This window comes from Oncorhynchus gorbuscha, unplaced genomic scaffold (assembly GCF_021184085.1).
Source record: "Oncorhynchus gorbuscha isolate QuinsamMale2020 ecotype Even-year unplaced genomic scaffold, OgorEven_v1.0 Un_scaffold_639, whole genome shotgun sequence".
Classification (NCBI taxonomy): Eukaryota; Metazoa; Chordata; class Actinopteri; order Salmoniformes; family Salmonidae; genus Oncorhynchus; species Oncorhynchus gorbuscha.
In genome coordinates this window covers 389,055-414,822 of record NW_025745748.1, presented here as the reverse complement: position 1 = coordinate 414,822, position 25,768 = coordinate 389,055, and the positions used below count along the sequence as shown (strand labels likewise).

The following is a 25,768-nucleotide window of genomic DNA, read 5'->3' as shown; positions in this document are numbered from 1 at the left end:
TCTGTAGACACTAGACAGTGGTGGTTATAGGGTCCATTCTATAGACACTAGACAGTGGTGGTTATAGGGTCCATTCTATAGACACTAGACAGTGGTTGTTATAGGGTCCATTCTATAGACACTAGACAGTGGTTGTTATAGGGTCCATTCTATAGACACTAGACAGTGGTGGTTATAGGGTCCATTCTATAGACACTAGACAGTGGTTGTTATAGGGTCCATTCTATAGACACTAGACAGTGGTGGTTATAGGGTCCATTCTATAGATACTAGACAGTGGTGGTTATAGGGTCCATTCTATAGACACTAGACAGTGGTGGTTATAGGGTCCATTCTATAGACACTAGACAGTGGTGGTTATAGGGTCCATTCTATAGACACTAGACAGTGGTGTTTATAGGGTCCATTCTATAGACACTAGACAGTGGTGGTTATAGGGTCCATTCTATAGACACTAGACAGTGGTTGTTATAGGGTCCATTCTATAGACACTAGACAGTGGTTGTTATAGGGTCCATTCTATAGACACTAGACAGTGGTGGTTATAGGGTCCATTCTATAGACACTAGACAGTGGTGGTTATAGGGTCCATTCTATAGACACTAGACAGTGGTTGTGTGTATGGATGTACAGTTGGAGTCATTAAAACTCGTTTTTTAACCACTACATACATTTCTTGTTAACAATCTTTAGTTTTGGCAAGTCGGTTTCCAAAAGCCTCTTCCTGCTCTTTTCCCAGGTCTCTGATTGGTGGTCAGACTCGCTCAGGTGGAACAAACTTAAACTTGCCCCTTTCTTCACTGCTGGTTTGAATGTCTTTGAGAAAACAGAGAAGTGTGCATTTAAAAGTAATCCTCAAAGTAATCCTCTCAGTAATCCTCAAAGTAATCCTCTCAGTAATCCTCAAAGTAATCCTCTCAGTAATCCTCAAAGTAATCCTCTCAGTAATCATCAAAGTAATCCTCTCAGTAATCATCAAAGTAATCCTCTCAGTAATCATCAAAGTAATCCTCTCAGTAATCATCAAAGTAATCCTCTCAGTAATCCTCTCAGTCATCCTCAAAGTAATCATCAAAGTAATCCTCTCAGTAATCCTCAAAGTAATCCTCTCAGTAATCCTCTCAGTAATCCTCTCAGTAAACCTCTCAGTAAACCTCAAAGTAATCCTCTCAGTAATCCTCTCAGTAATCCTCTCAGTAATCCTCTCAGTAATCCTCTCAGTAATCCTCAAAGTAATCCTCTCAGTAATCCTCTCAGTAATCCTCTCAGTAATCCTCAAAGTAATCCTCTCAGTAATCCTCAAAGTAATCCTCAAACCGCATCACCCTCCACCCACAACCGCATCACTCTCCGCCCACAACCACATCACCCTCCGCCCACAACCGCATCACCCTCCGCCCACAACCGCATCACCCTCCACCCACAACCACAAGACTCTCCGCCCCAAAACCGCATCACCCTCCGCCCACAACCACAAAACTCTCCGCCCACAACCGCATCACCCTCCGCCCACAACCGCATCACCCTCCGCCCACAACCACAAGACTCTCCACCCACAACCGCATCACCCTCCGCCCACAACCACAAGACTCTCCGCCCACAACCACAAGACTCTCCGCCCACAACCGCATCACCCTCCGCCCACAACCGCATCACCCTCCGCCCACAACCGCATCACCCTCCACCCACAACCGCATCACCCTCCGCCCACAACCACATCACCCTCCGCCCACAACCGCATCACCCTCCGCCCACAACCACAAGACTCTCCGCCCACAACCGCATCACCCTCCGCCAACAACCGCATCACCCTCCGCTCACAACCACATCACCCTCCACCCACAACCACAAGACTCTCCGCCCCAAAACCGCATCACCCTCCGCCCCAAAACCGCATCACCCTCCACCCACAACCGCATCACCCTCCACCCACAACCACATCACCCTCCGCCCACAACCTCATCACCCTCCGCCCACAACCGCATCACCCTCCTCCCACAACCACAAGAATCTCCGCCCACAACCACAAGACTCTCCGCCCACAACTGCATCACCCTCCGCCCACAACCGCATCACCCTCCTCCCACAACCACAAGACTCTCCGCCCACAACCACAAGACTCTCCGCCCACAACCACAAGATGCTCCGCCCACAACCACCCGGGGACAAACTACCTGCCCTCCAGGACACCTACAGCACCCGATGTCACAGGAAGGCCATAAAGATCATCAAGGACAACAACCACCCGAACCACTGCCTGTTCACCCCGCTATCATCCAGAAGGCGAGGTCAGTACAGGTGCATCAAAGCTGGGACCGACAGACTGAAAAACAGCTTCTATCTCAAGGCCATCAGACTGTTAAACAGCCACCACTAACATTGAGTGGCTGCTGCCAACATACAGACATGAAATCATTGGCCACTTTAATAAATGGATCACTAGTCACTTTAAATAATGTTTTCATACCCTACATTACTCATCTCATATGTATATACTGTACTCGATACCATCTACTGCATCTTTATGTAATACCTGTATCACTAGCCACTTTAAACTATGCCACTTTATATAATGTTTAACCATGTGTATGTGACCAATAACATCTGCTAACCATATGACCAATAACATCTGCTTACGATGTGTATGTGACCAATATAATTTGATTTGATTTGAGTTACTGTTTTTTTGTAATCCCTTACATCTAATCCCTTACATCTAATCCCTTACATCTAATCCCTTACATCTAATCCCTTACATCTAATCCCTTACATCTAATCCCTTACATCTAATCCCTTACATCTAATCCCTTACATCTAATCCTTTACATCTAATCCCTTACATCTAATACCTTACATCTAATCCCTTACATCTAATCCCTTACATCTAATCCTTTACATCTAATCCCTTACATCTAATCCCTTACATCTAATCCCTTACATCTAATCCCTTACATCTAATCCCTTACATCTAACCCCTTACATCTAATATGTTACATCTAATCCCTTCCATCTAATCCCTTCCATCTAATCCCTTACATCTAACCCCTTACATCTAATATGTTACATCTAATCCCTTCCATCTAATCCCTTCCATCTAATCCCTTCCATCTAATCCCTAACATCTAATAATTTACATCTAATCCCTTGCATCTAATCCCTTACATCTAATCACTTACATCTAACCCCTTACATCTAATCCCTGACATCTAATATGTTACATCTAATCCCTTCCATCTAATCCCTTCCATCTAATCCCTTCCATCTAATAACTTACATCTAATCCCTTGCATCTAATCACTTACATCTAATCACTTACATCTAACCCCTTACATCTAATATTTAACATATAATCCCTTACATCTAATCCATGACATCTAATCCCTTACATCTAATCCCTGACATCTAATCCCTTACATCTAATATTTAACATATAATCCCTTACATCTAATCCATGACATCTAATCCCTTACATCTAATCCCTTACATCTAATCCCTTACATCTAATCCCTTACATCTAATCCCTTACATCTAATCCCTTACATCTAATCCCTTACATCTAATCCTTTACATCTAATCCCTTACATCTAATCCCTTACATCTAATCCCTTCCATCTAATCCCTTACATCTAATCCATGACATCTAATCCCTTACATCTAATCCCTTACATCTAACCCCTTACATCTAATATGTAACATCTAATCCCTTACATCTAATCCCTTACATCTAATCCCTTACATCTAATATGTAACATCTAATCCCTTACATCTAATCCCTTACATCTAATCCCTTCCATCTAATCCCTTACATCTAATCCATGACATCTAATCCCTTCCATCTAATCCCTTACATCTAATCCCTTACATCTAATCCCTTACATCTAATCCATGACATCTAATCCCTTACATCTAATCCCTTACATCTAATCCCTTACATCTAATCCCTTACATCTAACCCCTTACATCTAATCCCTTACATCTAATCCATGACATCTAATCCCTTACATCTAATATTTAACATATAATCCCTTACATCTAATCCATGACATCTAATCCCTTACATCTAATCCCTTACATCTAATCCATGACATCTAATCCCTTACATCTAATATTTAACATATAATCCCTTACATCTAATCCATGACATCTAATCCCTTACATCTAATATTTAACATATAATCCCTTACATCTAATCCATGACATCTAATCCCTTACATCTAATCCCTTACATCTAATCCCTTCCATCTAATCCCTTACATCTAATCCATGACATCTAATCCCTTCCATCTAATCCCTTGCATCTAATCACTTGCATCTAATCACTTACATCTAATCACTTACATCTAATCCCTTCCATCTAATCCCTTAAATCTAATCCCTTAAATATAACCCTTTATTCCCCAACCCTGGTGGCAACACACAACACAGAATGTATTTTACACAGAGAACTTCTGTCAGGATACTGGTGAAAATACATCTTGTCTTCGACTCAAAATAATGTTGATTCCTTTCGAGGCATAAGAAATCTTTTTGTTAGTCTACATGGTTTAAAATACCCTAGGATGTTACATTGTATCAAGTCTATATGGTTTATAAAGACCCTAGGATGTTACATTGTATCAAGTCTACATGGTTTAAAAGACCCTAGGATGTTACATTGTATCAAGTCTATATGGTTTAAAAGACCCTAGGATGTTACATTGTATCAAGTCTACATGGTTTATAAAGACCCTAGGATGTTACATTGTATCAAGTCTACATGGTTTATAAAGACCCTAGGATGTTACATTGTATCAAGTCTACATGGTTTAAAATACCCTAGGATGTTACATTGTATCAAGTCTATATGGTTTATAAAGACCCTAGGATGTTACATTGTATCAAGTCTACATGGTTTAAAAGACCCTAGGATGTTACATTGTATCAAGTCTACATGGTTTATAAAGACCCTAGGATGTTACATTGTATCAAGTCTACATGGTTTAAAAGACCCTAGGATGTTACATTGTATCAAGTCTACATGGTTTATAAAGACCCTAGGATGTTACATTGTATCAAGTCTACATGGTTTATAAAGACCCTAGGATGTTACATTGTATCAAGTCTACATGGTTTAAAATACCCTAGGATGTTACATTGTATCAAGTCTACATGGTTTAAAAGACCCTAGGATGTTACATTGTATCAAGTCTACATGGTTTATAAAGACCCTAGGATGTTACATTGTATCAAGTCTACATGGTTTAAAAGACCCTAGGATGTTACATTGTATCAAGTCTACATGGTTTAAAATACCCTAGGATGTTACATTGTATCAAGTCTATATGGTTTACAAGACCCTAGGATGTTACATTGTATCAAGTCTATATGGTTTACAAGACCCTAGGATGTTACATTGTATCAAGTCTACATGGTTTACAAGACCCTAGGATGTTACATTGTATCAAGTCTACATGGTTTAAAAGACCCTAGGATGTTACATTGTATCAAGTCTATATGGTTTACAAGACCCTAGGATGTTACATTGTATCAAGTCTACATGGTTTACAAGACCCTAGGATGTTACATTGTATCAAGTCTACATGGTTTAAAAGACCCTAGGATGTTACATTGTATCAAGTCTATATGGTTTATAAAGACCCTAGGATGTTACATTGTATCAAGTCTATATGGTTTATAAAGACCCTAGGATGTTACATTGTATCAAGTCTATATGGTTTATAAAGACCCTAGGATGTTACATTGTATCAAGTCTACATGGTTTATAAAGACCCTAGGATGTTACATTGTATCAAGTCTACATGGTTTATAAAGACCCTAGGATGTTACATTGTATCAAGTCTATATGGTTTATAAAGACCCTAGGATGTTACATTGTATCAAGTCTATATGGTTTAAAAGACCCTAGGATGTTACATTGTATCAAGTCTACATGGTTTAAAAGACCCTAGGATGTTACATTGTATCAAGTCTATATGGTTTATAAAGACCCTAGGATGTTACATTGTATCAAGTCTACATGGTTTAAAAGACCCTAGGATGTTACATTGTATCAATTTGTAAGTCGCTCTGGATAAGAGCGTCTACTAAATGACTTAAATGTAATGTAAATGTATCAAGTCTATATGGTTTATAAAGACCCTAGGATGTTACATTGTATCAAGTCTACATGGTTTAAAAGACCCTAGGATGTTACATTGTATCAAGTCTACATGGTTTATAAAGACCCTAGGATGTTACATTGTATCAAGTCTATATGGTTTATAAAGACCCTAGGATGTTACATTGTATCAAGTCTACATGGTTTAAAAGACCCTAGGATGTTACATTGTATCTGGTCTACATGGTTTATAAAGACCCTAGGATGTTACATTGTATCAAGTCTACATGGTTTATAAAGACCCTAGGATGTTACATTGTATCAAGTCTATATGGTTTATAAAGACCCTAGGATGTTACATTGTATCAAGTCTACATGGTTTATAAAGACCCTAGGATGTTACATTGTATCTGGTCTATATGGTTTATAAAGACCCTAGGATGTTACATTGTATCTGGTCTATATGGTTTATAAAGACCCTAGGATGTTACATTGTATCAAGTCTACATGGTTTAAAAGACCCTAGGATGTTACATTGTATCAAGTCTACATGGTTTATAAAGACCCTAGGATGTTACATTGTATCAAGTCTATATGGTTAATAAAGACCCTAGGATGTTACATTGTATCAAGTATATATGGTTAATAAAGACCCTAGGATGTTACATTGTATCAAGTCTATATGGTTTATAAAGACCCTAGGATGTTACATTGTATCAAGTCTATATGGTTTATAAAGACCCTAGGATGTTACATTGTATCAAGTCTATATGGTTTAAAAGACCCTAGGATGTTACATTGTATCAAGTCTACATGGTTTAAAAGACCCTAGGATGTTACATTGTATCAAGTCTACATGGTTTATAAAGACCCTAGGATGTTACATTGTATCAAGTCTACATGGTTTAAAAGACCCTAGGATGTTACATTGTATCAAGTCTATATGGTTAATAAAGACCCTAGGATGTTACATTGTATCAAGTCTATATGGTTTAAAAGACCCTAGGATGTTACATTGTATCAAGTCTACATGGTTTATAAAGACCCTAGGATGTTACATTGTATCAAGTCTACATGGTTTAAAAGACCCTAGGATGTTACATTGTATCAAGTCTACATGGTTTATAAAGACCCTAGGATGTTACATTGTATCAAGTCTACATGGTTTAAAAGACCCTAGGATGTTACATTGTATCAAGTCTACATGGTTTAAAATACCCTAGGATGTTACATTGTATCAAGTCTACATGGTTTATAAAGACCCTAGGATGTTACATTGTATCAAGTCTATATGGTTAATAAAGACCCTAGGATGTTACATTGTATCAAGTCTATATGGTTTATAAAGACCCTAGGATGTTACATTGTATCAAGTCTACATGGTTTATAAAGACCCTAGGATGTTACATTGTATCAAGTCTATATGGTTTATAAAGACCTAGGATGTTACATTGTATCAAGTCTACATGGTTTATAAAGACCTAGGATGTTACATTGTATCAAGTCTACATGGTTTATAAAGACCCTAGGATGTTACATTGTATCAAGTCTACATGGTTTAAAAGACCCTAGGATGTTACATTGTATCAAGTCTACATGGTTTATAAAGACCCTAGGATGTTACATTGTATCAAGTCTACATGGTTTAAAAGACCCTAGGATGTTACATTGTATCAAGTCTATATGGTTTATAAAGACCCTAGGATGTTACATTGTATCAGGTCTATATGGTTTATAAAGACCCTAGGATGTTACATTGTATCAAGTCTATATGGTTTATAAAGACCCTAGGATGTTACATTGTATCAGGTCTATATGGTTTATAAAGACCCTAGGATGTTACATTGTATCAAGTCTATATGGTTTAAAAGACCCTAGGATGTTACATTGTATCAAGTCTACATGGTTTATAAAGACCCTAGGATGTTACATTGTATCAAGTCTACATGGTTTATAAAGAACCTAGGATGTTACATTGTATCAATGTGTTCTGTGTGAGAACCCCTGCTGTTATGCCGTAGCCTCGGGCCTGCAGCACCATGTACCCATCCTGTTGTCTGTTTGGAAATGATGTAGTGCCCGAGTCGAGGCCCAATTCAGTCTTGATGGAACGGGAATCTCATTCTAGTCAGACAGGTGGGATCGGAATGTCACCTGTTTCAGGGCTGGACACACTGTATCGTAAGCCTATAGTTGTGATACATATGATACCAGGAGCTGTATCCTTCCGTTCTACCTCTGCTCGAGGATGATGTCAGTCTACTGATGCTGACATAAAGTGGAATCACAGAGCGAGCCCCCCCCCCCCTCCCCACACACACACAGCCTCACAGTCGAATGACCCAATTTAGCCTGGAGAGATATTACAGAACCCAGACCCAGCATGCCATACCGTGTTATCTCCAGACGTGGACCACATTTAGCACGATAATAGGAATAAAAGTATTAGAACGGTGGCGTTTTATCCATAAACACACGTTGAAAGGTTATCCTCGGGACTTTAGAGCAGAGGCTGTTCCGCTCCAGCCCAGACAGTCATGCTTCATGTGCCGTCAGACACCATCTCTCTCTCTCTCTCTATTGATCAGTAATTATTGAATAGAAACGGGTTCTTACCTGGATAGAGCACAGCAGATATAAAACGCGAGGCACCGATGAGATCATGGTATCTCTACTGTTGTTCATGGAAAGGAGTCGATCGGGCTTCTGTTCTCAGGGGCTCGCCTGAGATTTGCACATCCAGACAATGGCGAATTTTCTGCACCAACAGACCATCGAGCTATCCTCTCTCTCTCCGCAGACCCTGGGTGCACAATAGTCTCCGCTCTCTCCCCTCTCGGTCCTCCTAAACGTGCGTTTAGATCATCCACTTGGTGCCGATCCTGTGTCACAACGCCCCGATATGGGCCATATCTGAAACGTAGGGTGTCGATTTTTCAACAGCCGTCCTAACATCCGCGATGGGTCGGCGAAATGGATGGAGGGAGTAACGCGGCAGTGGCCATCATTTCAGGGACGAAACGAGCAGAGGCAGCCTGATCCTACAAACGGAAGGAGAGCAGAGACAGAGGCTGCATTCTTCCCCCTCTCTCTCTCTTTCTCTTTCTCCAACGCCCCGCCCAAATCTGTACTGAGGGAGGCTGGAACAGCACCAGCTAGTCTACTATCACCATCAGATAGAAGGATGAATGGAGAGAGGGAGGGAGGGAGGAACAGCACCAGCTAGCTACTATCACCATCAGATAGAAGGATGAATGGAGAGAGGGAGGGAGGGAGGAACAGCACCAGCTAGTCTACTATCACCATCAGATAGAATGATGAATGGAGAGAGGGAGGGAGGAACAGCACCAGCTAGTCTACTATCACCATCAGATAGAAGGATGAATGGAGAGAGGGAGGGAGGGAGGAACAGCACCAGCTAGCTAATATCACCATCAGATAGAAGGATGAATGGAGAGAGGGAGGGAGGAACAGCACCAGCTAGCTACTATCACCATCAGATAGAAGGATGAATGGAGAGAGGGAGGGAGGGAGGAACAGCACCAGCTAGCTACTATCACCATCAGATAGAATGGAGAGAGGGAGGGAGGAACAGCACCAGCTAGTCTACTATCACCATCAGATAGAAGGATGAATGGAGAGAGGGAGGGAGGGAGGAACAGCACCAGCTAGCTAATATCACCATCAGATAGAAGGATGAATGGAGAGAGGGAGGGAGGAACAGCACCAGCTAGCTACTATCACCATCAGATAGAAGGATGAATGGAGAGAGGGAGGGAGGGAGGAACAGCACCAGCTAGCTACTATCACCATCAGATAGAATGGAGAGAGGGAGGGAGGAACAGCACCAGCTAGTCTACTATCACCATCAGATAGAAGGATGAATGGAGAGAGGGAGGGAGGGAGGAACAGCACCAGCTAGCTACTATCACCATCAGATAGAAGGATGAATGGAGAGAGGGAGGGAGGAACAGCACCAGCTAGCTACTATCACCATCAGATAGAAGGATGAATGGAGAGAGGGAGGGAGGGAGGAACAGCACCAGCTAGCTACTATCACCATCAGATAGAAGGATGAATGGAGGGAGGGAGGGGGAACAGCACCAGCTAGCTACTATCACCATCAGATAGAAGGATGAATGGAGAGAGGGAGGGAGGGAGGAACAGCACCAGCTAGCTACTATCACCATCAGATAGAAGGATGAATGGAGAGAGGGAGGGAGGAACAGCACCAGCTAGTCTACTATCACCATCAGATAGAAGGATGAATGGAGAGAGGGAGGGAGGGAGGAACAGCACCAGCTAGCTACTATCACCATCAGATAGAAGGATGAATGGAGAGAGGGAGGGAGGGAGGAACAGCACCAGCTAGCTACTATCACCATCAGATAGAAGGATGAATGGAGAGAGGGAGGGATGAACAGCACCAGCTAGTCTACTATCACCATCAGATAGAAGGATGAATGGAGAGAGGGAGGGAGGGGGGAACAGCACCAGCTAGCTACTATCACCATCAGATAGAAGGATGAATGGAGAGAGGGAGGGAGGGGGGGAACAGCACCAGCTAGTCTACTATCACCATCAGATAGAATGATGAATGGAGAGAGGGAGGGATGAACAGCACCAGCTAGCTACTATCACCATCAGATAGAAGGATGAATGGAGAGAGGGAGGGAGGAACAGCACCAGCTAGCTACTATCACCATCAGATAGAAGGATGAATGGAGAGAGGGAGGAGGGAACAGCACCAGCTAGCTACTATCACCATCAGATAGAAGGATGAATGGAGAGAGGGAGGGAGGAACAGCACCAGCTAGCTACTATCACCATCAGATAGAAGGATGAATGGAGAGAGGGAGGGATGAACAGCACCAGCTAGTCTACTATCACCATCAGATAGAAGGATGAATGGAGGGAGGGAGGGAGCGGAGATCTCTGTTTAATGTCTGCTGATTGACTGCATCTGCCCCGCGCTCAGATCAATATGTTTAGCGCTATAACAGGGTTACAACAGGTCAACAGGGTTATAGGCTATTGGACTATTGGCCCTAATTGAATCCTCCAACATTAACAGTGTAAATTGAAATATTGTGTTAATTTAGTTGAATGCCCCCAGTCTCGGGTGATAAGCCTATATTATATAACATGAATCGCCTACATTACAGTAGTCTGTGCTCTTCTTTTGAGAAAGGGATGTTGAGGAAAAATAAATCATATTGATTTCTTTATTTCACAGAACATCCCTGGGAATGAAAAGGGTTTTTGAAGACAACATTGGATCAGATTATCCCCTCCTCCATAATCGCACTTGAAGGAATCTTCTACAGAGTGTCTCTGTCTATCATAATGGTTTGTTCATTTCCGTAGTCTGCAGTTATGTTCTGGGTTAGATTCTAAAGGGGAGGCAGGGTGACCTAGTGGTTAGAGTGTAGAGGTGGCAGGGTAGCCTAGTGGTTAGAGTGTAGTGGAGGCAGGTAGCCTAGTGGTTAGAGTGTAGAGGTGGCAGGGTAGCCTAGTGGTTAGAGTGTAGAGGTGGCAGGGTAGCCTAGTGGTTAGAGTGTAGAGGTGGCAGGGTAGCCTAGTGGTTAGAGTGTAGAGGTGGCAGGGTAGCCTAGTGGTTAGAGTGTAGAGGCGGCAGGGTAGCCTAGTGGTTAGAGTGTAGAGGCGGCAGGGTAGCCTAGTGGTTAGAGTGTAGAGGGGTCAGGGTAGCCTAGTGGTTAGAGTGTAGAGGCGGCAGGGTAGCCTAGTGGTTAGAGTGTAGAGGGGTCAGGGTAGCCTAGTGGTTCGAGTGTAGAGGTGGCAGGGTAGCCTAGTGGTTAGAGTGTAGTGGAGGCAGGGTAGCCTAGTGGTTAGAGTGTAGAGGCGGCAGGTAGCCTAGTGGTTAGAGTGTAGAGGTGGCAGGGTAGCCTAGTGGTTAGAGTGTAGAGGTGGCAGGGTAGCCTAGTGGTTAGAGTGTAGAGGTGGCAGGGTAGCCTAGTGGTTAGAGTGTAGAGGTGGCAGGGTAGCCTAGTGGTTAGAGTGTGGAGGTGGCAGGGTAGCCTAGTGGTTAGAGTGGAGGGGTGGCAGGGTAGCCTAGTGGTTAGAGTGTAGAGGTGGCAGGGTAGCCTAGTGGTTAGAGTGTAGAGGCGGCAGGGTAGCCTAGTGGTTAGAGTGTAGTGGAGGCAGGTAGCCTAGTGGTTAGAGTGTAGAGGAGGCAGGTAGCCTAGTGGTTAGAGTGTAGAGGCGGCAGGGTAGCCTAGTGGTTAGAGTGTAGAGGTGGCAGGGTAGCCTAGTGGTTAGAGTGTAGAGGTGGCAGGGTAGCCTAGTGGTTAGAGTGTAGAGGGGTCAGGGTAGCCTAGTGGTTAGAGTGTAGAGGTGGCAGGGTAGCCTAGTGGTTAGAGTGTAGGGGCGTCAGGTAGCCTAGTGGTTAGAGCGTAGGGGCGGCAGGGTACTCTAGTGGTTAGAGTGTAGGGGCGGCAGGGTAGCCTAGTGGTTAGAGTGTAGGGGCGGCAGGGTAGCCTAGTGGTTAGAGTGTAGAGTGTAGAGGAGGCTGGGTAGCCTAGTGGTTAGAGTGTAGAGGAGGCAGGTAGCCTAGTGGTTAGAGTGTAGGGGCGTCAGGTAGCCTAGTGGTTAGAGCGTAGGGGCGGCAGGGTACTCTAGTGGTTAGAGTGTAGGGGCGGCAGGGTAGCCTAGTGGTTAGAGTGTAGGGGCGGCAGGGTAGCCTAGTGGTTAGAGTGTAGGGGCGGCAGGGTAGTCTAGTGGTTAGAGTGTAGGGACGGCAGGTAGCCTAGTGGTTAGAGTGTAGAGGAGGCAGGGTAGCCTAGTGGTTAGAGTGTAGAGGCGGCAGGGTAGCCTAGTGGTTAGAGTGGAGGGGCGGCAGGGTAGCCTAGTGGTTAGAGTGTAGGGGTGGCAGGGTAGCCTAGTGGTTAGAGTGTAGAGGTGGCAGGTAGCCTAGTGGTTAGAGTGTAGAGGCGGCAGGGTAGTCTAGTGGTTAGAGTGTAGAGGTGGCAGGGTAGCCTAGTGGTTAGAGTGTAGAGGAGGCAGGGTAGCCTAGTGGTTAGAGTGTAGAGGTGGCAGGGTAGCCTAGTGGTTAGAGTGTAGAGGAGGCAGGGTAGTCTAGTGGTTAGAGCGTAGGGGCGGCAGGGTAGCCTAGTGGTTAGAGTGTAGGTAGCCTAGTGGTTAGAGTGTAGAGGCGGCAGGGTTACCTAGTGGTTAGAGTGTAGGTAGCCTAGTGGTTAGAGCGTAGGGGCGGCAGGGTAGCCTAGTGGTTAGAGCGTAGGGGCGGCAGGGTAGCCTAGTGGTTAGAGTGTAGGTAGCCTAGTGGTTAGAGTGTAGAGGCGGCAGGGTAACCTAGTGGTTAGAGTGTAGGTAGCCTAGTGGTTAGAGCGTAGAGGCGGCAGGGTAGCCTAGTGGTTAGAGCGTAGGGGCGGCAGGGTAGCCTAGTGGTTAGAGCGTAGGGGCGGCAGGGTAGGCTAGTGGTTAGAGAGTAGGGGCGGCAGGGTAGCCTAGTGGTTAGAGCGTAGGTGCGGCAGGGTAGCCTAGTGGTTAGAGTGTAGGGGCGGCAGGGTAGCCTAGTGGTTAGAGTGTAGGGGCGGCAGGGTAGCCTAGTGGTTAGAGTGTAGGGGCGGCAGGGTAGTCTAGTGGTTAGAGTGTAGGGGCGGCAGGGTAGCCTAGTGGTTAGAGTGTAGGGGCGGCAGGGTAGTCTAGTGGTTAGAGTGTAGGGGTGGCAGGGTAGCCTAGTGGTTAGAGTGTAGGTAGCCTAGTGGTTAGAGTGTAGGGGCGGCAGGGTAGCCTAGTGGTTAGAGTGTAGGGGCGACAGGTAGCCTAGTGGTTAGAGTGTAGGTAGCCTAGTGGTTTGAGTGTAGGGATGGCAGGGTAGCCTAGTGGTTAGAGTGTAGGGACGGCAGGTACCCTAGTGGTTAGAGTGTAGAGGCGGCAGGGTAGCCTAGTGGTTAGAGCGTAGGGGTGGCAGGGTAGCCTAGTGGTTAGAGCGTAGGGGTGGCAGGGTAGCCTAGTGGTTAGAGCGTAGGGGCGGCAGGGTAGCCTAGTGGTTAGAGTGTAGGGGTGGCAGGGTAGCCTAGTGGTTAGAGTGTAGGTAGCCTAGTGGTTAGAGTGTAGAGGCGGCAGGGTAGCCTAGTGGTTAGAGTGTAGGGGCGGCAGGGTAGCCTAGTGGTTAGAGTGTAGGGGCGGCAGGGTAGCCTAGTGGTTAGAGTGTAGAGGAGGCAGGGTAGCCTAGTGGTTAGAGTGTAGAGGCGGCAGGGTAGCCTAGTGGTTAGAGTGTAGAGGAGGCAGGGTACACTTTACCAAAATAGATGACCTGAGTAGGAAGCTCTGTGAGCAGGTCGTCTGCGTACTGGACTGGCTGAATGAATACATCTCTTGATGCTCCTGGACACATCGTGAGTGATGTGACCCGGAGTCATAGGGTGTTTTGGGTCTTACAACATCAGACGCCCAGGTGATCCACCCGAGGTTGATCAGACACCGACTTGTGTCCAGGAGGCATTATGCTGCTTCCCATAGATCTCCTCTCTTGATCCAGGGGTATCTGGAGGCTTTTTTCAGCTGCCTCGATGGTGCTGCTGATGGCTCTCCTAGGATCCCTGCTGGTGGTTTGGATTTTAAGCCCGGTTGCTCTCCAGCTCGAATGAAAGTGATCTTGTGACCGGCTCGCTGACTCTTGCTGATTCCTGTGCAGATTACTTCTGAATGGTCTTGAGAACCTGGTCATGGCGCCAGCGATAACGGCCCCCTCCCAGAGCTTTAGCACAGCAGTTTAGAATGTGCTCCAGTGTCCCTGTCTTGGAGCATAGTGGGCATGGAGGAGTTTCCACTTTGCCCGCAGCAGAATAGGTTTGGTGAGCTGGGTAGGACATGATACACTCCCTGGACCAGGAACTTAATGCAGTGTGGTTCCGCCTGCCAGAGGTCAGTCCACAAGACTTTCCTGTCCTTTGCGTGCTCTCACCTTGTCCAGGCACCTTGCGGTCTCATTCCCACTGCTCTGCTGGACCTCTCATCTTCCACAGCTGCTCTCACCTCCTCCTGGCCAAGCCTGCGTATCTCCTTCCCCTTGGCAGTGTCGTACCAGGGTTGGAACAGGTTCTCAGACCTTTTCCCTGGGTCACTGCTCCCACCAGGACACTGTAGCACAGCCAGCCTGCAGCACGGCCTACTCTGCTCTCCATTTCCTCCCTGTAATGACCACTATCCCCCCTTGGGCCACCTTTGGGTCGCTCCACTTCCTGTATTGACCACTATCCCCCCTTGGGCCACCTTTGGGTCGCTCCACTTCCTGTATTGACCACTATCCCCCCTTGGGCCACCTTTGGGTCGCTCCACTTCCTGTAATGACCACTATCCCCCCTTGGGCCAACTTTGGGTCGCTCCACTTCCTGTATTGACCACTATCCCCCCTTGGGCCACCTTTGGGTCGCTCCACTTCCTGTAATGACCACTATCCCCCCTTGGGCCACCTTTGGGTCGCTCCACTTCCTGTAATGACCACTATCCCCCCGTGGGCCACCTTTGGGTCACTCGTCTCCCAGTAATAAATTAGTTTCCTGGCCCGAGGCACCATGATCTCCTCTTCCAGGGACTTCAGGGGCAGCCTCAGCTCTTTGCTGTTTACATAGAGGACGATCCTGCTCAGGCTAAAGGGCAACCCCAGCCACCTTCAGAGATGGCTGCTGACCTTCCCCTCCAAATTCTCCACAGTGGAGAAGCGGACTTCGTAGATGAGCAGAGGTCAGAGTGTCCTCGGGAGGATGCCTTGTGGATACATCCACGCCTTTGACTTGGCGGGCAGTCCTGACCGATCAACCGCTCTCAGACTGTTCTCCAGCTCCTGACAGGTCAACCACTCTCAGACAGTTCTCCAGCTCCGCTCTCAGCCAGTTCTCCAGCTCCGCTCTCAGCCAGTTCCCCAGTTCCTGACCTGGCAATCGCTCTCAGCCAGTTCTCCAGCTCCGCTCTCAGCCAGTTCTCCAGCTCCTGACCGGTCAATCGCTCTCAGCCAGTTCTCCAGCTCCGCTCTCAGCCAGTTCTCCAGCTCCTGACAGGTCAATCGCTCTCAGCCAGTTCTCCAGCTCCTGACAGGTCAACCTCTCTCATCCAGCTCTCCAGCTCCTGACCAGTCAACCACTCTCAGATAGTTCTCCAGCTCTTGACAGGTCATCCGCTCTCAGCCAGTTCTCCAGCTCCTGTCAGGTCAACTGCTCTCAGCCAGTTCTCCAGCTCCTGACCGGTCAACTGCTCTCAGCCAGTTCTCCAGCTCCGCTCTCAGCCAGTTCTCCAGCTCCTGACAGGTCAACCGCTCTCAGCCAGTTCTCCAGCTCCGCTCTCAGCCAGCACTACAGCTCCTGACCGGTCAACCGCTCTCAGTCAGTTCTCCAGCTCCTGACCAGTCATTGGTTTATAGGAGCATATACCCACGTGCCATCTCCTCATTGGTTTATAGGAGCATATACACACGTGCCATCTCCTCATTGGTTTATAGGACGATATACCCACGTGCCATCTCCTCATTGGTTTATAGGACGATATACCCACATGCCATCTCCTCATTGGTTTATAGGAGCATATACCCACGTGCCATCTCCTCATTGGTTTATAGGAGCATATACCCACGTGCCATCTCGTCATTGGTTTATAGGACGATATACCCACGTACCATCTCCTCATTGGTTTATAGGACCATATACCCACGTGCCATCTGCTCATTGGTTTATAGGAGCATATACCCAAGTCCCATCTCCTCATTGGTTTATAGGAGTATATACCCACGTGCCATCTCCTCATTGGTTTATAGGCGCATATACCCACGTGCCATCTCCTCATTGGTTTATAGGAGTATATACCCACGTGCCATCTCCTCATAGGTTTATAGGAGCAAATCAAATCTAATCTAATTTTATTTGTCACATACACATGGTGAGCAGATGTTAATGCGAGTGTAGCGAAATGCTTGTGCTTCTAGTTCCAACAATGCAGTAATAACCAACGAGTAATCTAGCTAACAATTCCAAAACTACGACCTTATACACACACAAGTGTAAAGGGATAAAGAATATGTACATAAAGATATATGAATGAGTGATGGTACAGAGCGGTATAGGCAAGATGCAGTAGATGGTTTCGAGTAGAGTATATACCCACGTGGGTGATTGAAAGATGAACTTAGGTCCACACTCTGGTCGGTTGTAGTAATGCTGTAAAGTAGATGGTATCGAGTACAGTATATACCCACGTGGGTGATTGAAAGATGAACTTAGCTCCACACTCTGGCCGGTTGTATTAATGCTGTAAAGTAGATGGTATCGAGTACAGTATATACCCACGTGGGTGATTGAAAGATGAACTTAGGTCCACACTCTGGTCGGTTGTAGTAATGCTGTAAAGTAGATGGTATCGAGTACAGTATATACCCACGTGGGTGATTGAAAGATGAACTTAGCTCCACACTCTGGCCGGTTGTAGCAATGCTGTAAAGTAGATGGTATCGAGTACAGTATATACCCACGTGGGTGATTGAAAGATGAACTTAGCACCACACTCTGGCCGGTTGTAGTAATGCTGTAAAGTTGGTTGCCACCCGCCATATTAAGTCCAAAATAATAATAATAAGAAGAAGAAGCCTGAAGGAAGGAGGTGAGATCATTAGAAACTAATCTGGTCCACCGTTTTATCTGTGTATTAATTGTCGGTGTCGAGGACCTTGTGCATTTCAGGTAAAATAACACTGTTTATATCCCAGGACAAATGAGCTAGCAACAGAAAGCTAGCTTGCTAAAGTACCATAAATGTTTATTGCTTTTTGACCTGTCCCCAAATTAATATAATTGGTTCAGAGTTTGTTCTGATATTTCAACCTGTGTGTCCTGGTCATGCTGGTGTGGGGGTATAACATCAACCTGTGTGTCCTGGTTGTGCTGGTGTGGGGGTATAACATCAACCTGTGTCCTGGTCGTGTTGGTGTGGGGGTATAACATCAACCTGTGTGTCCTGGTCATGCTGGTGTGGGGTATAACATCAACCTGTGTCCTGGTCATGCTGGTGTGGGGGTATAACATCAACCTGTGTCCTGGTCGTGCTGGTGTGGGGGTATAACATCAACCTGTGTCCTGGTCATGCTGGTGTGGGGGTATAACATCAACCTGTGTCCTGGTTGTGTTGGTGTGGGGGTATAACATCAACCTGTGTCCTGGTCGTGCTGGTGTGGGGGTATATCATCAACTTGTGTCCTGGTCGTGCTGGTGTGGGGGTATAAAATCAACCTGTGTCCTGGTCGTGCTGGTGTGGGGGTATAACATCAACCTGTGTCCTGGTGGCGTCTGGTGTGGGGGTATATCATCAACCTGTGTCCTGGTCATGCTGGTGTGGGGGTATAACATCAACCTGTGTCCTGGTGGCGTCTGGTGTGGGGTATAACATCAACCTGTGTCCTGGTCGTGCTGGTGTGGGGTATAACATCAACCTGTGTCCTGGTCGTGCTGGTGTGGGGGTATAACATCAACCTGTGTCCTGGTCGTGCTGGTGTGGGGGTATATCATCAACCTGTGTCCTGATGGCATCTGGTGTGGGGGTATAACATCAACCTGTGTCCTGGTCGTGCTGGTGTGGGGGTATATCATCAACCTGTGTCCTGATGGCATCTGGTGTGGGGGTATAACATCAACCTGTGTCCTGGTCATGCTGGTGTGGGGGTATAACATCAACCTGTGTCCTGATGGCATCTGGTGTGGGGGTATAACATCAACCTGTGTCCTGGTCATGCTGGTGTGGGGGTATAACATCAACCTGTGTGTCCTGGCCGTGCTGGTGTGGGGGTATATCATCAACCTGTGTCCTGGCCGTGCTGGTGTGGGGGTATATCATCAACCTGTGTCCTGGTCGTGCTGGTGTGGGGGTATAACATCAACCTGTGTCCTGGTCATGCTGGTGTGGGGGTATAACATCAACCTGTGTCCTGGTTGTGTTGGTGTGGGGGTATAACATCAACCTGTGTCCTGGTCGTGCTGGTGTGGGGGTATAACATCAACCTGTGTCCTGGTGGTGCTGGTGTGGGGGTATAACATCAACCTGTGTCCTGGTCGTGCTGGTGTGGGGGTATAACATCAACCTGTGTATCCTGGTCGTGCTGGTATAACATCAACCTGTGTTCTGGTCGTGTTGGTGTGGGGGTATAACATCAACCTGTGTGTCCTGGTCGTGTTGGTGTGGGGGTATAACATCAACCTGTGTCCTGGTCATGCTGGTGTGGGGGTATATCATCAACCTGTGTCCTGGTCATGCTGGTGTGGGGGTATATCATCAACCTGTGTCCTGGTCATGCTGGTGTGGGGGTATAACATCAACCTGTGTCCTGGTCATGCTGGTGTGGGGGTATATCATCAACCTGTGTCCTGGTCGTGCTGGTGTGGGGGTATATCATCAACCTGTGTGTCCTGATGGCATCTGGTGTGGGGGTATAACATCAACCTGTGTCCTGGTCATGCTGGTGTGGGGGTATAACATCAACCTGTGTCCTGGTCGTGCTGGTGTGGGGGTATATCATCAACCTGTGTCCTGGTCGTGCTGGTGTGGGGGTATAACATCAACCTGTGTCCTGGTCGTGCTGGTGTGGGGGTATAACATCAACCTGTGTATCCTGGTCGTGCTGGTATAACATCAACCTGTGTCCTGGTGGTGCTGGTGTGGGGGTATAACATCAACCTGTGTCCTGGTCGTGCTGGTGTGGGGGTATAACATCAACCTGTGTCCTGGTCGTGCTGGTGTGGGGGTATAACATCAACCTGTGGTTTATAAAGCATATTAAAAGTTGACTTGGAAACTGACTGTTCAGTCCCAGAGCCTGTCAGGTAGCTCCCCCTAGTGGCTATACAATATCATTATAGTTGAGGAAGTAGAAGACATCGTAAATAAACCTCCCCTTCCAGTCTTCTGTCCTCTGGATGAACTCTCTCAGTCTCTCTCAGCACACACACACTCACTCTCGGTCTCTCTCAGCACACACACACACTCACTCTCGGTCTCTCTCAGCACACACACACACTCAGTCTCTCTCAGCTGACACACTATCTCTCTCCCTCGGCGCTCACCAGAACAGACAACAACTTTTCTTCATGGCGGCGAGTCTCACCGGAGACAGGATCCAACCGGACTGTGATCTAACCGGACGGGCGCGAGCTGCAGAGGGATTCACTATGTAAGTTTTTACCGGAGTTGTTTTGCTTTGTGATAAAACAATAATGTAGTTACGTGAACGATTTTAAGCATGAGTCTACTGGTCCCTCAAAAACAAGTTCGTAGAGTAACTGTCTTTTTGGTAGACAGGCTACTGCTGGATGAATGTTTTGGTAGACCACTGCTGGATGAATGACCACAGTCATGTTTTGGTAGACAGGCTACTGCTGGATGAATGACCACAGTCATGTTTTGGTAGATAGGCTACTTCTGGATGAATGACCACAGTCATGTTTTGGTAGACAGGCTACTTCTGGATGAATGACCACAGTCATGTTTTGGTAGATAGGCTACTTCTGGATGAATGACCACAGTCATGTTTTGGTAGACAGGCTACTTCTGGATGAATGACCACAGTCATGTTTTGGTAGACAGGCTACTGCTGGATGAATGACCACAGTCATGTTTTGGTAGATAGGCTACTTCTGGATGAATGACCACAGTCATGTTTTGGTAGATAGGCTACTTCTGGATGAATGACCACAGTCATGTTTTGGTAGACAGGCTACTGCTGGATGAATGACCACAGTCATGTTTTGGTAGACAGGCTACTGCTGGATGAATGACCACAGTCATGTTTTGGTAGATAGGCTACTGCTGGATGAATGACCACAGTCATGTTTTGGTAGACAGGCTACTTCTGGATGAATGACCACAGTCATGTTTTGGTAGTTAGGCTACTGCTGGATGAATGACCACAGTCATGTTTTGGTAGAAGAGTTGTTGAGTTGTTGATGGTTTTTGTCCAAGTTGTAATTGATTATGATAACGATATTGTCGCACAAGTGCAACTCAGGTGGGGAAAATACATGTTATGAAACTATTGAAATGAATCTTTGAATGTATCCTATTGGAATGTTACTCAATAACTGCAGCTCAGATGAGATTAAACATGGTGTGGAATAGTTTACTATCAGTCATCTGTAATTCCATAGCCAGACAGATAAGGGATAACATACTGTACCATTGCCCTGTAGCCAGTCAGATAAGGGATAACATACTGTACCATTGTCCTGTAGCCAGTCAGATAAGGGATAACATACTGTACCATTGCCCTGTAGCCAGTCAGATAAGGGATAACATACTGTGCCATTGCCCTGTAGCCAGTCAGATAAGGGATAACATACTGTGCCATTGCCCTGTAGCCAGTCAGATAAGGGATAACATACTGTACCATTGCCCTGTAGCCAGTTAGATAAGGGATAACATACTGTCTCTTGTCTTCAGGGAAGAGAGGGATATTAGTGGTCCTGATATCTGTTGTCTCTTGTCTTCAGACTAGGGAAGAGAGGGATATTAGTGGTCCTGATATCTGTTGTGTTGTCTCTTGTCTTCAGACTAGTGAAGAGAGGGATATTAGTGGTCCTGATATCTGTTGTGTTGTCTCTTGTCTTCAGGCTAGGGAAGAGAGGGATATTAGTGGTCCTGATATCTGTTGTCTCTTGTCTTCAGACTAGTGAAGAGAGGGATATTAGTGGTCCTGATATCTGTTGTGTTGTCTCTTGTCTTCAGACTAGTGAAGAGAGGGATATTAGTGGTCCTGATATCTGTTGTGTTGTCTCTTGTCTTCAGACTAGTGAAGAGAGGGATATTAGTGGTCCTGATATCTGTTGTGTTGTCTCTTGTCTTCAGACTAGTGAAGAGAGGGATATTAGTGGTCCTGATATCTGTTGTCTCTTGTCTTCAGACTAGGGAAGAGAGGGATATTAGTGGTCCTGATATCTGTTGTCTCTTGTCTTCAGGCTAGTGAAGAGAGGGATATTAGTGGTCCTGATATCTGTTGTCTCTTGTCTTCAGGCTAGTGAAGAGAGGGATATTAGTGGTCCTGATATCTGTTGTGTTGTCTCTTGTCTTCAGGCTAGTGAAGAGAGGGATATTAGTGGTCCTGATATCTGTTGTCTCTTGTCTTCAGACTAGGGAAGAGAGGGATATTAGTGGTCCTGATATCTGTTGTCTCTTGTCTTCAGGCTAGTGAAGAGAGGGATATTAGTGGTCCTGATATCTGTTGTCTCTTGTCTTCAGGCTAGTGAAGAGAGGGATATTAGTGGTCCTGATATTTGTTGTGTTGTCTCTTGTCTTCAGGCTAGTGAAGAGAGGGATATTAGTGGTCCTGATATCTGTTGTCTCTTGTCTTCAGGCTAGGGAAGAGAGGGATATTAGTGGTCCTGATATCTGTTGTGTTGTCTCTTGTCTTCAGGCTAGGGAAGAGAGGGATATTAGTGGTCCTGATATCTGTTGTCTCTTGTCTTCAGGCTAGTGAAGAGAGGGATATTAGTGGTCCTGATATCTGTTGTCTCTTGTCTTCAGACTAGGGAAGAGAGGGATATTAGTGGTCCTGATATCTGTTGTGTTGTCTCTTGTCTTCAGGCTAGGGAAGAGAGGGATATTAGTGGTCCTGATATCTGTTGTCTCTTGTCTTCAGGCTAGTGAAGAGAGGGATATTAGTGGTCCTGATATCTGTTGTCTCTTGTCTTCAGGCTAGGGAAGAGAGGGATATTAGTGGTCCTGATATCTGTTGTGTTGTCTCTTGTCTTCAGGCTAGGAAGAGAGGGATATTAGTGGTCCTGATATCTGTTGTCTCTTGTCTTCAGGCTAGTGAAGAGAGGGATATTAGTGGTCCGATATCTGTTGTGTTGTCTCTTGTCTTCAGGCTAGGGAAGAGAGGGATATTAGTGGTCCTGATATCTGTTGTCTCTTGTCTTCAGGCTAGGGAAGAGAGGGATATTAGTGGTCCTGATATCTGTTGTGTTGTCTCTTGTCTTCAGGCTAGGGAAGAGAGGGATATTAGTGGTCCTGATATCTGTTGTGTTGTCTCTTGTCTTCAGGCTAGGGAAGAGAGGGATATTAGTGGTCCTGATATCTGTTGTGTTGTCTCTTGTCTTCAGGCTAGGGAAGAGAGGGATATTAGTGGTCCTGATATCTGTTGTCTCTTGTCTTCAGGCTAGGAAGAGAGGGATATTAGTGGTCCTGATATCTGTTGTGTTGTCTCTTGTCTTCAGGCTAGGGAAGAGAGGGATATTAGTGGTCCTGATATCTGTTGTCTCTTGTCTTCAGGCTAGTGAAGAGAGGGATATTAGTGGTCCTGATATCTGTTGTGTTGTCTCTTGTCTTCAGGCTAGGGAAGAGAGGGATATTAGTGGTCCTGATATCTGTTGTCTCTTGTCTTCAGGCTAGGGAAGAGAGGGATATTAGTGGTCCTGATATCTGTTGTGTTGTCTCTTGTCTTCAGGCTAGTGAAGAGAGGGATATTAGTGGTCCTGATATCTGTTGTCTCTTGTCTTCAGGCTAGTGAAGAGAGGGATATTAGTGGTCCTGATATCTGTTGTGTTGTCTCTTGTCTTCAGGCTAGGGAAGAGAGGGATATTAGTGGTCCTGATATCTGTTGTCTCTTGTCTTCAGGCTAGGGAAGAGAGGGATATTAGTGGTCCTGATATCTGTTGTCTCTTGTCTTCAGGGAAGAGAGGGATATTAGTGGTCCTGATATCTGTTGTGTTGTCTCTTGTCTTCAGGCTAGGGAAGAGAGGGATATTAGTGGTCCTGATATCTGTTGTCTCTTGTCTTCAGACTAGGGAAGAGAGGGATATTAGTGGTCCTGATATCTGTTGTCTCTTGTCTTCAGGCTAGTGAAGAGAGGGATATTAGTGGTCCTGATATCTGTTGTGTTGTCTCTTGTCTTCAGGCTAGGGAAGAGAGGGATATTAGTGGTCCTGATATCTGTTGTCTCTTGTCTTCAGACTAGGGAAGAGAGGGATATTAGTGGTCCTGATATCTGTTGTCTCTTGTCTTCAGGCTAGTGAAGAGAGGGATATTAGTGGTCCTGATATCTGTTGTCTCTTGTCTTCAGGCTAGTGAAGAGAGGGATATTAGTGGTCCTGATATCTGTTGTCTCTTGTCTTCAGGCTAGGGAAGAGAGGGATATTAGTGGTCCTGATATCGGTGGCTGTTGGGGTCTACTTCCTCCCCTCACCCATAAACCCTCAGCCTTACATGTAAGTACAGACAAACCCTCAGCCTTACATGTAAGTACAGACAAACCCTCAGCCTTACATGTAAGTACAGACACACCCTCAGCCTTACATGTAAGTACAGACACACCCTCAGCCTTACATGTAAGTACAGACAAACCCTCAGCCTTACATGTAAGTACAGACAAACCACACCGGCTCTGATGCTCGTCGGCTTGCAAACTAATATTCACGTCCGTAGCCATGAAGTGCTTTGAAAGGCTGGTCATGGCTCACATCAACACCATCATCCCAGAAACACTAGAGCCACCCTCATTTGTATACCGCCCCGACAGATCTACAGATGATGCAATCTCTACTGCACTCCACCCTGCCATTTCCCACCTGGACAAAAGCAACACCGATGTGAGAATGCTATTCATTGACTACAGCTCAGCGTTCAACCTCATAGTGCCCACAAAGCTCTTCACTAAGCTAAGGACCCTGGGACTAAACACCTCCCTCTGCAACTGGATCCTGGACTTCCTGAAGGGCCGCCCCCAGGTGGTGAAGGGAGGTAACAACACTACCATGCTGATCCTCAACACGGGGGCCCCTCAGGGGTGCGTGCTCAGTCCCCTCCTGTACTCCCTGTTCACTCATGATTGCACTGCCAGGCACGACTCCAACACCATCATTATGTTTGCTGATGACACAACGGTGGTAGGCCTGATCACCAACAACGATGAGACAGCCTACAGGGAGGAGATCAGAGACCTGGCCGTGTGGTGCCAGGACAACAACCTCTCCCTCAACGTGATCAAGACAAAGGAGATGATTGTGGACTACAAGAAAAGGAGGACAGAGTACGTCCCCATTCTCATCGACGTGGCTGCAGTGGAGCAAGTTGAGAGCTTCACGTTTCTTGGTGTCCACATCACCAACAAACTAACATGGTCCAAACACACCAAGACAGTCGTGAAGAGGTCACGACAAAACCTATTCCCAGTCAGGAAAAGATTTTGCATGGGTCCTGAGATCCTCAAAAGGTTCTACAGCTGCACCATCGAGAGCATCCTGACTGGTTGCATCACCGCCAGACTTGCTATCCTGGTACCACTTGCCGTGCGGTAGCAGAGAGAACAGTCTGTGACGAGGGTGACTGGTTGCATCACTGCCAGACTTGCTATTCTGGTACCACTTGCCGTGCGGTAGCAGAGAGAACAGTCTGTGACGAGGGTGACTGGTTGCATCACCGCCTGGTAATGCAACTGCTCGGCCTCCGACCACAAGGCACTACAGAGGGTAGTGCGTACGACCTAGTACATCACTGGGGCCTAGCTTCCTGCTTTCCAGGACCTCTATACCACATTGACTCGGTACAGGTACCTCCTGTATATAGCCTCATTACTAACCTGTACCCCCACACATTGACTCGGTACAGGTACCACCTGTATATAGCCTCATTACTAACCTGTACCCCCACACATTGCCTCGGTACAGG

General features: G+C 46.3%; 1 protein-coding gene across 1 annotated transcript in view; it reads left to right on the top strand.

Moving 5' to 3' along the window:
- Positions 1 to 18,766: 18,766 nt before the first annotated feature.
- Positions 18,767 to 25,768, top strand: part of LOC124019610 (adipocyte plasma membrane-associated protein-like) — a 42,565-nt gene continuing 35,563 nt past the window's right edge. Inside the window, exons 1-3 of the mRNA XM_046334997.1 lie at positions 18,767 to 19,063; positions 20,014 to 20,282; positions 24,220 to 24,309. Of these exons, the coding sequence (XP_046190953.1) occupies positions 18,767 to 19,063; positions 20,014 to 20,282; positions 24,220 to 24,309 (656 nt within the window). The remainder of the gene's footprint in view (positions 19,064 to 20,013; positions 20,283 to 24,219; positions 24,310 to 25,768) is intronic.